Source organism: Saccopteryx bilineata, chromosome 2, assembly GCF_036850765.1.
Source record: "Saccopteryx bilineata isolate mSacBil1 chromosome 2, mSacBil1_pri_phased_curated, whole genome shotgun sequence".
Lineage (NCBI taxonomy): Eukaryota > Metazoa > Chordata > Mammalia > Chiroptera > Emballonuridae > Saccopteryx > Saccopteryx bilineata.
In genome coordinates, this window is record NC_089491.1 from 117758624 (window position 1) to 117773329 (window position 14706).

The window sequence follows — 14706 nt, forward strand, 5'->3', positions numbered from 1 at the left end:
CCACTTTGTGGATTTCTTTCTCATGCTATGTATCCCCTTTTATACCCACAGGAGTAGACCTCACATGCCCTTTCAGAGAGTGTCCCAGACAATTTCACCAGGGAGAGGGAACATCAAACACCAAAACAAAACCAGAAAGAATATATAGAGAAAAAGGCCTCTCGCCCTGCAGGCTGAACTAGCTGAGGAACAAGGATTCACCTGACTTCTGTCTGAAGCAGTGCAAGGTGTGCCCAGGTAACCTGCCAGTCACTGGGTGGCTGCCACGTCATAATCCACACACCTGACACTGCTCAGGGAGAAGACAGATAGCTTGTGACAGCTTTCCCAGTCGGAGACCATCTGGTTCATCGGGGAGAGTATCAGTTATGTGTGTGGCAGAGATGAGACTCAGCTGATTCTCATCCTTAGAGTGCCTGAGCCCTGATGCACTCAGCCCCGCAGGGAGTGGCAGGTTCAGAGACAGAGTAAGATGCTCAGGAGACGTGTCTGCAAAGTTTTCAGCATTGGGCTGGCTCTGGTTATTGCCTACAATCTCCTCCTAATGGTTTATACCAAGGCGACTTTACAGAAGTTGATTCTGGGTGGTGTCCAACAGGAGCTTCGTCTGTCTCTGACTGAATGGAACGTGACAGTGATAAGGAGACTCTCTCACCTGGAGCTGGATTTGCAGCATCTGAGTAAGTTTATAACACTAACTTGGAGGGGATGACATGTGTGTGTGCGTGCACACGCTTAGGGACATTTAGGGGAAAAAAAAGAGGGGGTGTGGAGAAAAAAATGAATGAGAGGACACATTTTCATCTCTCAGTTGTTCAGATTAACATCTGACATTGAACTCAATGCCTCCAAATGGGCAGTAAGTATCAGGAATTAGTTGGAATTATAGCAAACAGTTACAGGGAGGGGAGCAGGGTGTGTTGATGTGTTGTGTATGCGTGTGTATACACTTGCACATACTCATGATCACAAGTACATACATGCAGGCAGGGAGACGGAGGCTCAGACTAAGAGTCCCTGAGAGGCTCAGGAATATCTAGGCACAGCCCTGCCCTAAGGTCTTCATGTGGCAGGGCTGATGAACAGAGATGACAGTCTCTGGGGCAGAGGCCTGTTAGAGGACCTGAGATGGACGCCCGGTATGGCCGTGACGACTGTGTGGCTGGGCAGCAGGTGCTTCTCTCGTAGTCGCAGGCTCCCGGTCTGTAAGTGGAGATGCTGAGCCCATACGTACTGCACCTCACATGGTTGAGGAATGTATAAAGAAAGTGCTCTACAAACAGATGGGTGCCAAATTTTAACCTCTTTCTTTATTGAGGTAGAATTGTGGAATAATATTATATTAGTTTTAGGTGTACAGTGTAATAATTCAGTATTTGGATTTACTGTGAAATGATCACAGTGCGTCTAATTACCATCCATTACCACAAGTAGTTAGAAATATTTATTTTCTTGTGATGAGAACCTCTAAGATCTACTCTCTTAGCAACTTCAAATATGCACTGCAGTGTTATAACTGTAGTCACCGTGATGTATATCTCATCCCCAGGCTTATTTATTTTATAAATGGAAGTTTGGAGCTTTTGACCCCTTCCCCCCATTTTGTTTACTCCCCACCCACCTTCGGCAACTATCAATCTGTTCTCTGTATCCATGAGCTTGTCCCTCTCACCTCTGAGCTTTTTTTAGATTCACATCCCAGTTGAAATCAAATGATATTTGTCTTTCTCTCTGGCTTATTTCACTTACATAATGCCCTCAAGGTCCATCAATTTTAACCTCTTCATATGAATTCTGGGGCTTGGTTTTGAGTCTGGCCTCAACCCCTCCGATTTTTATGTGTCTCAACATCTGAGTCCAGTGAAGGGAAGCAGCCATGTGTCCTCTGATCCCAAGTGACAGGATTGAACGCTTGTGCCCCTGAAGGGATATTGACTGCGTGACCAGGGAAGTGTCTGCAGGGATGTGTGGGTGTGTCCACATGGCCGCTGGAGTTGGGAAAAGCATCTTTTAGTTTCCTTTAAAAATTTTTTATTGATTGATTTTAGAGAGAAAGAGGAAGGAAGAGAGAGAGAGAGAGAGAAGAGAGAGAGGAACATTGGTCTGTTCTGTATGAGCCCTGTTTGGGGATTGAATGGGTAACCTCTGTGCTTCGGAGTGGTGCTCTAACCAACGGAGCTATCTGGCCAGGGCCTAAGTGTTTTTTAAAATGAGAATTGAGCATTGCGCAGGTTCAGGGCAAGATAGAGGGATAGATGGAAGGACAGAAAAGATGAGACAAAGAAAGTGTGGAAATCAGGGAAAGGGAGAGAGAAAAAGGGGACAAGATAGGACCAAAGACATGAGGACAAAAGAGGAGCAAAGAGCCTGACCTGTGGTGGTGCAGTGGATAAAGCATTGACCTGGAAATGCTGAAGTTGCCGGTTCGAAACCCTGGGCTTGCCTGGTCAAGGCACATATGGGAGTTGATGCTTCCAGCTCCTCTCCCCCTTCTCTCTCCCCTCTCTCTCTCCCTCTCTATCTCCTCTCTAAAAAAAAAAAAAAAAAAAAAAAAAAAAAAAAAAAAAAAAAATATTAAAAAAAAAAAAAAGAGGAGCAAAGAATAAGAGTCCAGGGCAAGAGAATGAAAGAATTTATGTGGAGACAAGACAGAAAAAGGAAAATTGATTGCAGGGGCAGGGTGGGGAGGGGAGTGGAAAGAATGAATCATAAAGCCTCATAACACCTTCTACATCCTCCCTCACATTGTTGTGGGACAGTTTTCTGGAAGACGTGTTTCATAAGGGCTGGTTTCATGAATGTCTTATAGAGTGTCTTACCACTTTATATCCCCTGTGTCTGACACATAAAAATCACATGGATGAGTAAATGAATAAAACGTTACCAGAAAGGGGACCTGACCCTCAGAACTGCCTAGGGCCTGCCAGTAGTGTGTGGATTTTTTACCTCATGCAGGAAAAATTTCACCACAAGTCCAGAAGACTCTGAGAGTATGTTTATTAAAGCTAGGGACAGTGAGTGACACAAGGAAGGGCCTAGAATAGAAAAAGCAACAGGAGAGCCGAGGTGAGGCTGTGTTGGCTCTCTAGAAACCTATGGGAAAGAAATGAGCCACATGGGCAGTCGGAGGAAAGGGGGTCCAGGAGACAGGTCCAGGCGGTTAGCCCAGGCTGCTGCTGCCACCGCCCGTTGCTCCCTGGTTGCAAGTCTTGTGGGGACCCTTAAAATCTGGGAGACGCACACCTGTGAGGTAAGAAAAAAGGAAGGGAAAAATTTGGGCTTGCTGAGGGAGGGAGATCATGCTGGCTGGGTCCTTTGTTTTCATGGTTTTTAAAGACTGAGAGTTTAGGGGAAGATTTCCAGGTGTGCCCTTTTAAGATTGTGATCTTTACTGATTGGTCAGCCCCTGGGAAGGGTGTTATTAGTCATTGTAGCTGGTCCTGGCATCACCCACCTGGCTTTGCTGCTTTTCTGGGCCTGGAGCTGAAATACAACTGAGTCCCAGATGTTATCTCTAGGGAGGAGACCTTCCTTATCATGCTGCAAATTGCTGGGCCAGTCTGTTCAACTATCTGTCTCCCCATTCTACGTGCCAAAGAATATTCCTAGCTTCTTACTGTCCTGCCTCAGAATGAGTGTAGGAGAGCGAGGACAAAGGCCAGGCAGACAGGGATGGAGGGAAGAGTGAGACCAGAGAGGAAAGGAGATGAAACAGAGATTGACTGTCAGCTTGGGAAGCCCTGGCTTGGAGCACAGGGGCCAGCGGGGTTGGACGTTGACTTGCAAATATGCTCAGTGTGCTTCACCAAGAAGGTGCCTGTACACCTGGGCAGTCACTGTCACTCTGGGGTCTGATACCCAGACCGCACCAAGACATCCTCACCCAACCCCAGGGCTCAGCCCACTAGGGCCTTGAAGCGGCAGGAGTCCTGCCTGAAGCCTGGCTGCTGTCGCTGCAGCTGGAGCACAGTGTGCCTCGACAGGTCCTCTGGAGCCCCTGGCGCGCTTCCCTTTCCCTCCGTGCAACGACCGGTTCCTCCTTTTGTTGTTTGGTGCTCCCTACATTTTATTTATTTTAAAATGATGTGGTGTTGGGGACTCCCTACCACCTGAGATTTCAAAACGTCTTCTGGACCCTGTTTCCAGATCACAAATGCTCTTCTTCCTGAAATCAAAGCCTCTGCACGTCACACTGAGCACATCTGTAAGCATCTTAAGATGTAACTGCGGATGGGAACTGGTGGCTCTCAATTTCATTTTAGCTACTTTGTCTCTTGTACCAACTCCCTTCATGCAATCTAGTCAGAATGGCACCTCTGGGGTCTGGGTGCTCAGTCCAACCTAAGGGAAGATTCTTATTCAAGAGAGTCCAGAGGTAGTAACTTGGGGATTTTGCTAGTGCTTTGTTAATTACTAAGGACCTGTTTGAGTAGGGGGATAGAAAGGAGCCATGCTGAGGCGTGACCAATGAGGAGAGGCAAGAGAGCCTGTTATGTTCCGAGGAGCAGTTGCAAGCTATTCTGTGGTCAGGTGACTGACGGGGCATCCTGGTCATTCCAGTGGAAGATGAATGCATGGTGATTCAAACAAACACTTGCTCCCTGACCCCAGAAAAGCTGGCTCCAGAAGATTGGGATCAATTCTGAATTTTTTTTTTTAACAGAGACAGAGAGTCAGAGAGAGGGATAGATAGGGACAGACAGACAGGAACGGAGAGATGAGAAGCATCAATCATTAGTTTTTCGTTGTGCATTGCGACACCTTAGTTGTTCATTGATTGCTTTTCTCATATGTGCCTTGACTGCAGGCCTTCAGCAGACTGAGTAACCCCTTGCTCGAGCCAGCAACCTTGGGTCCAAGCTGGTAAGCTTTTGCTCAAACCAGATGAGCCAGCACTCAAGCTGGAGACCTCGGGGTCTCCAAACTGGGTCCTTCCGCATCCCAGTCCGATGCTCTAGCCACTGCACCACCGCCTGGTCAGGCAATTCTGAATGTTTAAGTGTTGCATTTACTTTTTTTTAAAAGTATGTCTATATACACATAATACAAAATTATGAATCATCCTGTTTGCTCATTGCCTCCAAAATGACTGGAGGATATCATAAATCAATAAGGATGTTTACACAAGTCAGGTAAACTACCACAGAGTACAAATGATAAGATATCCCTATGGTGGGAGGGTTTGATGACACTAAACCAATTTGTGGAACCTCCCCAGAGAGTTTTAAAAGCCTCACTTGAATGATGACATTGGGTGTGTCCTGTTTGGGTCCTGGAAAGTTTAAGTATAAGTCATGGGAATGGTCCAGAGGCACTGTGTGCATTCACTGGATTCTGCATTTATGTCCTCAGATTGACTGTCAGTCAGGTCCAAACAATCACCATTGACAGCAATAAATAAATGAGAAAAATCAGACATTCGGCAAAGAGAAACAGAGGAGAATTAAAAACAAAACAAACAAAACAAAACAAAACAAAACAAAAAAACAGAGAACTCAGGGCTATGCTGTGACCCATGTATGTTTAGTACAAAAGAATTTGAATAAAAATACTATTCAACTTGGAATACAGTATTGTGAAATTCTGCTCTCACACTTACTTTCCACTTGAGCAAATATGCAGGGTAGTCACATGAGCCTTCTTTGAAAGACCTGCCACTTATTTTTGTTTGAGCTTTCTTTGACCCTCCTTTCTGAGCCCTAAGCACTTCTGTAACTGACTCTCCTTCCCCTGGAACAGCTTCCTGCCGCCTTCCAAACAGGTCTCTCCCAGTGGCAGGACTTCCCCGCTTCCCTTTAAGGGGTTGTATATGTAGCTGCACTTCAGCCCACGCTCTGCTCACAAAGCCATTGCTGTGGCCTGGGGCAGCATCCATTCAGATGATCTTCATATAATGAGACTGTCCCCTGGCCCCACTGGCGCCCTTGAAGTGTAAATATTTAAAAATGGGGTGATTCTTTTAACCTGTAAGAATGTACAACATGGGTTAGAGGTGACCCTAGCAGCCTGGTTGGAACTTAGTATAGGTTTAAGGGAAGATGAGTGAGAACCAAGTGAGTCATGGTTGAGTATCTTGATTACATTTGGGATTTCACACTGAGAAGTGTCATAATCAATGTTGGGCTTGGAAGATATTAATAGGCTCTAGGTTTGGTCTGATTGCAGAAAGGAGAGAGTCAGACAGCTATGATAATAGCTCTTGACCTTATTACGTAAACCTAGCAGCCTTCTAAAGTTTCTTCTGTTGGCCTTCCTGACAAGTTTACTCAATCATCACAGACCTTGCAGTGGATCCTGGTTCACAGTCTTTGTCTTGGCCCCAAATCCTGCCATCACCTGGGCTACTGCGGATGCCCCATTCCACACCTCTGCCTTCCCATCTGCACAGCCCATGCCCTCCATCCCGCCTCACATACCTACGGTGTACCTTATCTTAGACTTTGCCATCAGCCAGGACTGCTCACCTGTAAAATGACAAAGTGTGAAATGACAAATGTTGTGCTATCCTTTTCTGAGCACAGGCTCATCACTCTGCAACACGCTCGTTTCGTTCCTCTCTGTAACAGTACCATTTCTCCAACTCTTCTTTTGCCACGATCCACAACTCCGTTGTGCACTAGTTCTGCTGCACCCTCCTAAGAAACCCCAACGTTGTGTGAAAGCAGTTGCCCATCTTCTCTGCCACCCAAGTGTTGAGCACTGCTGGAAAAATTCTCACAACTGAGCGTCTTCAAGTTCCTGGTCACACTTCAGCCAGCCCTCTCCTAGACCCTCAGTGCTCTGTGTTTCACAGATCGGTTCTCCCTCCCGTTTCCTATCATAACAAATTAAAAAGTTTTCCACTCTTCTCAATACTCTTCCTCTCCTAGCAGAGGAAACAGGGAAACCAGAGTAAAATAGCAGTAATCACCCAACTTTATTGTGTGCCAGGCCCTGTCATAAGCACTTCATGGGTATTAATCGGCATAGTCATCACAGCAACTCTCTGAGGTATACTTGGTAAATCTACGACATCAACAACTGAAATCCCCTGGTCGAGGTCACACAGTTAGGAAGGGGTAGTACAATGCTTCTCAAATTTTATTTATTTATTTATTTATTGTATTTTTCCAAAGCCAGAAATGGGGAGGCAGTCAGATAGACTCCTGCATGCACCCGACAGGCATCCACCCGGCACGCCCACCAGGGGGCAATGCTCTGCCCATCCGGGGTGTTGCTCTGTTGCGACCAGAGCCACTCTAGTACCTGAGGCAGAGGCCATGGAGCCATCCTCAGCACCCGGGCCAACTTTGCTCCAATGGAGCCTTGGCTGTGGGAGGGGAAGAGAAAGACAGAGAGGAAGGAGAGGGGGAGGGGTGGAGAAGCAGATGGGCACTTCTCTTGTGTGCCCTGGCCGGGAATCAAACCCGGGACTCCTACACTCCAGGCCAATGCTCTACCACTGAACCAACCGGCCAGGGCCTCAAATTTTATTGTACAAAGGAATTACTCATGGATTTTGTTAGAAGTGCAGATTCTGGCCTCTTTCCCTCTCCTTATCTGACCCTGAGATTCTGATTTAGTTGATTTAAGGGTAAGCCTGGATAGCTGCATTTTAAAATAATCCAACAGATGTTTGTGATGTACAATAAGTGGCTTCTGGTCCTTATTCTGAAAAACGTTAGCTATTGGCAAAGTATGCCTCAGACCACAGTTCCTGGAGGATCTCTGAAGGTGTGGCACTCGGGCAAGACCTGGCAGAGCTGGAGGGAGAGGTGTGACCTGCTCACCTCGCTGGGAGAGCCTGGCGTGACTCTAACAAGTTCCCCTGACCGATCGGATCCTCTGGCACAAGAGTTGTGACTGTTAGAATTGGGAGAAGAAAACATTTCAATGAACTGTGAATGCAAAGCAATGCCCAGGTGACTACAGATAGGCTGAAATGTTTTCTCCCCTGCCCTTCATTTGCAGAAGAAAGTATGAAATTGGCTCGGAAGCCACGAGACAATGTGGGCAACACACTGGAGAGGGTGAAGGATGAAGAGCACCCTGTTGGAAAGGCTGTGGGAGCCAAGGCAAGTGCTGCAAAGGAAAACAAATCCAGAAAGAAACTCTTCCCAGGCTCACCACTTTTCAAGCACTGGGGTGCGGGGCTTTCTGAGGCCCAGCAGAAAGCAGCCCAGGACCTCTTCCAGGAGTTTGGTTACAACGTTTACCTGAGTAACCAGCTGTCCCTGAATCGCTCCATCCCAGACACACGGGCTTTCAGGTAGTATGGGCTATGGTTGGGCTTCCGGGGACCTCCTCTGACTTGTGGAAGAGCTTTGGGAACAGCAGAAAGTCAAGGATTGGGAAGAGGGTTGGAAGTGTCGGAAATTGGTGGGAAGGGGCATAGAAAGTTTTGGCAGGCTGACTGAACAGACTTTTTAAAAAATTTAATTTAATTATTCAATTACAGTTTACCTTGGATATTATTTTGTATTAGTTTCAGGTGTATAGCATAGAGGTTAGGCAATCATATACTTTACAAAGTTATCTCCCCAATGTTTCCAAGTACGCACTTGGCATCATACATAGATATTATAGTATTATTTACCATGTTTTCTATGCTGTACTTTACATCCCCGTGACTATTCTGTAACTACCAATTTGTACTTCTTTTTTTGTTTTGTTTTATATTTTGTATTTTTCCAAAGTTAGAAACAAGGAGGCAGTCAGACAGACTCTTGCGTGCGCCTGACAGGGATCCACCTGGCATGCCCACCAGGGGGTAATGCTCTGCCCATCTGGGGTGTTGCTCCATTGCAACAGGAGCCATACTAACACTGAGGCGGAGGCCAGGGAGCCATCCTCAGTGCCTGGGACAACTTTGTCCCAGTGGAGCCTTGGCTGCAGGAGGGGAGGAGAGAAATAGAGAGGAAGGAGAGGGGGAGGGGTGGAGAAGCCGATAGCTGCTTCTCCTGTCCTGACCGGGAATCGAACCTAGGACTTCCACACCCCGGGCCGACTCTCTACCACTGAGCCAACCAGCCAGGGCCACAATTTGTACTTAATCCCCTCACCATTTTTACCCAGTCTTCCAACCTTCCTCCTCTTCTGCAACCATCATTCTGTTCTCTGTGTCTATGAATTGATTTCTGTTTTGTTTTTATCTATACTTTGTTCTTAAGATTTCACATCTAAGTGAAATCATATGGTATTTATCTTTCTCTGACTATCATTTTTCGTTTAGCTTAATACCTTTGAGTTCCATTCATGCTATCACAAATGGTAGGATTTAATTATTTTTTTTATGACCGAGTAACATTCTCTTGTATACATGACCCACCTCTTTTTTTATCCATTTGTCTACTGATGAACCCTTGGGTTGTTTCCATATCTTGGCTATTGTAAATAATACTGCAATAAACATAAGGATGCATATAGTCTTTCAAATTGGTGTTTTGGGTTTCTTCAGATATAATACCCAGAAGTGGAATCACTGTCTAATGAGACAGTTCTATTTTTAATTTTTAGAGGACCCTCCATACTGTTTTCCAAAGTGGTTGCACCAACTTGCATTCCCACCAACAGCACACAAGGGTACCCTTTTTTCCACATCCTTGCTAACACTTGTTTGTTGGTTTACTGATGATAGCCATTCTAATAGGTGTGAGGTGATATTTCACTGTGGTTTACTTATTTCTTTGTTTTTAATTTTTCAGCCACAGTTTACATTCAATACCATTCTGTACCATTTTTAGATAGTAAAGTGATCAGAAAACCATGCCTTCTATAGAGTGGTACCCCTGCTGCTCCAAGCACCCACCTGGCCTCATGCTCCATTATCTCAACATTATTGAATATATTCTTCATGCTGCAATTTGCATCTCTGTAGCTATTCTTCAATTACTAATTTGTACTGTTTAATCCATTCATTGTGGTTTTAATTTGCTTCTCTCTGATGATTAGTGATGGTGAGCATCTCTTCATATGTCTATCGGCCTTCTGTATGTCGTATTTGGAGAAGTGTCTAGTCAGGTCCTCCACCCATTTTTTAATTGGATTGTTTGCTATTTTGATGTAAAGAGTCTGAGCTCTTTATAAATTTTGGTTATTAATCTTTTATCAGATGTATCATTGGTGAATATCTTCTTCATTCAGTGGGTTGTCTTTTCATTTTGTTGATGGTTTTCTTTGTTGTGTGAAAACTTTTTATTTGGTATAAAGTCCCATTTGTTTATTTTTTCTTATGTTTCCTTTACCTAAGGAGATACATTAGAAAAAATATTGCTGTGAAGAATGTCAAAGATTTTACTGCGTATGTTTTCTTCTAAGATTTTTTTATGGTTTTGATTCTTATGTTTGTTTAATTCAATTTGTATTTATCCTTGTATATGTTGCAAGAAGATGGTCTAGTTTCATTGTTTTTGCCTGTATCTATCCAATTTTTCCATTGCATATTCTTGCCTCTGTTGTCAAATATTAATTGACCATATGGGCATGGGATTATTTCTGCACTATCTATTCTGTTCTATTGATCTATATCTCTGTTTTTATACCAGTACCACGCCTTTCTGATTACTGTGGCCTTATAGTGTAATTTGATATCAGGTAGTGTCATACTTCCAACTTTGTAAGAATATGTTGTGGAAAACTTGCAGAGTTAGAATAGCAACTAGAGACAGTGAGGTGCCCTAACATGAAAGCCCTGAGCAGACAAGAGTTCAAGGGTCTCTCTGACTCATACTGAAAACAGCAAACAGCAGGATAAGATTTAGCAACAAAAATATTTAGGCTTACCTGACCAGGCGGTGGCGCAGTGGATAGAGCATCAGACTGGGATGCGGAGGACCCAAGTTTGAGACCCCAAGATCACCAGCTTGAGCGCAAGCTCATCTGGCTTGAGCAAAAAAAAAAAAAGCTCACCAGCTAGGACCCAAGGTCGCTGGCTTGAGCAAGGGGTTACTTTGTCTGCTGAAGGTTCGCAGTCAAGGCACATATGAGAAAGCAATCAATGAACAACTAAGGTGTCACATAAAAAAACTGATTATTGATGCTTCTCATCTTTCTCCATTCCTGTCTGTCTGTCTCTATCTATTCCTTTCTCTTACTCTCTTTCTGTCCCTGTAAAAAATATATCTAGGCTCTCAGAACAGAGGTTAGGAATCAGCAATTTCCTTGTCCTTTACTTTATCCCCTGAAAACTTCTGCTTTCTGGTTCCTTGAGTTATTTGTACTGGCTAATAAATATCTGAGTAAAGCTGGGGATGGGGCTTCAGTCCTTCTATCTGCTGACTGGGACTGTTGCCTCCCCTCGCCCCTCAGAGCATTTCATCTGATCTCCAAGTAGTCACTGTCACCACAACACAACTTCATTCTTCTTTCTCAAGATTGCTTTGGCTATTACGGGTCTTTTTTTTTTTTAGTTCCTTACAAAGTTTTGGATTATTTGTTCTAGTACTGTGAAAAATGCCATTGGTATATTGATAAGAATTGCATTGAATCTATAGATTGCTTTGGGTAGTATGGACATTTTAATGATGTTATTTTTTTTATCCATGAGCATGGTATATGCTTCCATTTATTTGTATCTTCTTCATTTCTTTCTTCATTGTCTTATAATTTTACAAGTACAAGTCTTTTACCTCTTTGGATAAACTTATTCCTCAGTATTTTTTATGCAATTGTAAATGGGATTTTTATTTTTTATTTTCAATAATTTATTATTGGTGTATACAAATGAAACTAATTTATAATTTATTTTTTATTTATTAATTTTAGAGAGGACAGAGAATAAGAGTGAGAGTGAGAGTGAGAGAGAGAGAGAGAGAGAGAGAGAGAGAGAAAGGGGGAAGGAGCAAGAAGCATCAACTCCCATATGTGCCTTGACCAGACAAGTGCAGGGTTTCGAACTGGTGATCTCAGCATTCCAGGTAAATGCTTTATCCACTCCACCACCACAGGTCAGGTGAAACAGATTTATAAACATTTATTTTTGTATCTTGCCACTTGACTGAATTCATTTATCAGTTCTAATCATTTTTTAATGGCATCTTTAGGGTTCTCTATATACAGTATCATGTCATCTGCAAATAATGGCAGTTTAACTTCTTCCTTTCCCATTTAAATGCCTTTTTTCTTTTTCTTGTCTGATTGCTGTGGCTGGAACTTCCAGTACAATGTTGAAAATTGGTGAGAGAAGACATCCTTGTTTTGTTTCTTATTATAGGGCAAAAACATTTTATATTTCACCATTAAGTATGATGTTATATGTGGGATTTATAGATGCCCTTTATCAGAAATTTTATTTTATTTTTATTTTGTTGTGCTTTCTTTTTATTATAAAGGAATGTTAAATTTTGTCAAATGCTTTCTCAGTGTCTATTGAAATGACTATATGTTTTTTGTCCATATTTATTGATATATAAAATATTCTTGTTACTGGGATAAGCAAGAGAGAGTTTTTATTTCTGATGAGCTTGGAAAATGGTGAGTTGATTAATACAACATTATATGTAGTGAAGTGATAAATTAGATAACAATGTTTAAGTTGCAACCTATTAAATTAAATTGTCTAAATAAAAATAAATTTTAAAAAAGTAGACTGGTTATAAAAATGGTCTTTTATAGGTGTCGTCAGAAGACATATCCTTCACAGCTCCCGTCCCTCAGCGTCATTCTCATATTCATGAATGAAGCTATGTCCATTATACAACGGGCCATCACCAGTATCATCAACCGGACCCCATCTCTGTTTCTGAAAGAGATCATCTTGGTGGATGATTTTAGCTCAAATGGTGAGAAACTTGACCAAGGAATAGTAGTAGCAATCACCAGTTATTGACTGTGCTAGGTTGGAGAGGGGTTTTTAGCTTAGAGTTGAGGATATTTTGGGCTCCTCATATAGGGAAAAGAAAGGGATCCATTTATTGATCCCTATCTGCATTGGCACATTAATCACTAAGTCAAGACAGAAGATCGTCATCTCAATTATATTGATAAGGAAATGAAGATAGAGAGAACAAATAGTGTGCTCAAAATGCATGGCCAGTCAATTGTGGAGTTGAGGCAGGCCCAAGATTATGCGACTCCAAAGCCACCTGTGCCCTGTCCATGCGCCATGAGAACGGCCTGAGAAAGTGAGGTGGGGTCATAAAGGAGGATCTCAGACACCAAGATTGGATTCAAATCACTCCTTATGGCCTTGGCCAAATAGCTCAGTTGATTAGAGTATTATCCTGATATGCAAAGGTTGTGAGTTTGATCCCCGGTCAGAGTGCACACTGAAGCAGATCAATGTTTCTGTCTCTTTCTCTCTTTTCTTTCCTCTCTTTCTAAAAATCAACAAATAAATTTAAAAAATAAAATACAAATCACTTGTCATGAGGAACAAAGCTAATCTTCTCAGGTAAGTTAAACCCAGAGATAAGAGGAGCTTTGGGTACTGAGACTCTTTAAAGTGGCAATGTCTTTTGCTCATAGCATGCTCCCTCCTTACCCTGGTCTAACCCACCCAAGGAGGACACATGGAATACTGGGAGATAGTGGGTAGACTTGAGTTATTACTTTCTGAGGATTCAGAATCCAAATACCTCCTTCATAAACTCTATGTCCTTGAGTAACTTAATTTCTCCATGTTCTAGTAGTCTTATTTGCAAAACATGGATGTTGATAACAATAACTATCTCATATACTGCAGTGAGAATTAAATGACATAATAATGGTAGCTAACATTGTTGGTTCTAAGAGCCTTACATACAGTGTGTCCGTAAAGTCACTTTAGACTGGTCACAGGAAAACAACAAAAAGATGATACAAATGTGAAATCTGCACCAAATAAAAGGAAAACCCTCACAGTTTCTGCAGGAGGATGTGGCAGCATGTGCGCATGCGCAGATGATGACGTAACACCGTGTATACAGCGGAGCAGCCCACGACCACGCCAGTCGAGATGTGGATGGTACAGAGGAAAGTTCAGTGTGTTCTGTGACTTGCTAAATTTGAATCTGTGACCAAAGTGCAATGTGAATACCGGCGCATTTATAACGAAGCGCCACCACATAGGAATAACATTACTCGGTGGGATAAGCAGTTGAAGGAAACCGGCAGTTTGGTGGAGAAACCCCATTCTGGTAGGCCATCAGTCAGTGACGAGTCTGTAGAGGCTATACGGGATAGCTACCTAAGGAGCCCTAAAAAATCTGTGCGTGAGCCCACATTGAACTGCACTGAATAGGTATGAAACTGGGAGAGTTTTCCTTTTATTTGGTGCAGATTTCACATTTCTATCGTCTTTTGTTGCTTTCCTGTGACCGGTCAAAAGTGCACCATGACTTTACAGACACACAATTTTAGCCATTACAAAAATCCTGTGGAGAAGGAACCACTTTACTCAATTCACAGATGCAAAATAATAAGGCATAGTCTGGTCAAGGAAACTCCTCAACATCATACAGCTGGTAAAATACGGAACTGAGATCTGACCATAAACTTCAGTGTCTAGAGCCCTCGCCCTAGCCACTGGGTTCATTAATATAATACATAGATTATGAATAGCATTTAGCACATAGTAACCTCTCGGAAAGTATTAGCTCTTAGTTTTACTAATTTTGGGCAGCAAATAAAAGACACTAGAATGAAGTCATATAGTGCTAACAATAAGGAGGAGGTTTCTGTTAGTAAAGACTGTTACGCAGCAGTCCAGGGGTCTTTAAGTACCAGACAGGTTACTGCAGCTTCAAAGGA

At 43.1% G+C, this 14706-nt stretch overlaps 1 protein-coding gene across 2 annotated transcripts in view; it reads left to right on the forward strand.

Moving 5' to 3' along the window:
• The first annotated feature begins 304 nt into the window (after positions 1 to 304).
• The window catches only part of GALNT8 (polypeptide N-acetylgalactosaminyltransferase 8), a 54497-nt gene continuing 40095 nt past the window's right edge, over positions 305 to 14706 (forward strand). For both annotated transcript variants that reach the window (XM_066257727.1, XM_066257729.1), the window contains exons 1-3: positions 305 to 680; positions 7951 to 8248; positions 12592 to 12758. In XM_066257727.1, coding sequence (XP_066113824.1) covers positions 473 to 680; positions 7951 to 8248; positions 12592 to 12758 — 673 coding nt within the window. In that variant the 5' untranslated portion in view covers positions 305 to 472. The remainder of the gene's footprint in view (positions 681 to 7950; positions 8249 to 12591; positions 12759 to 14706) is intronic.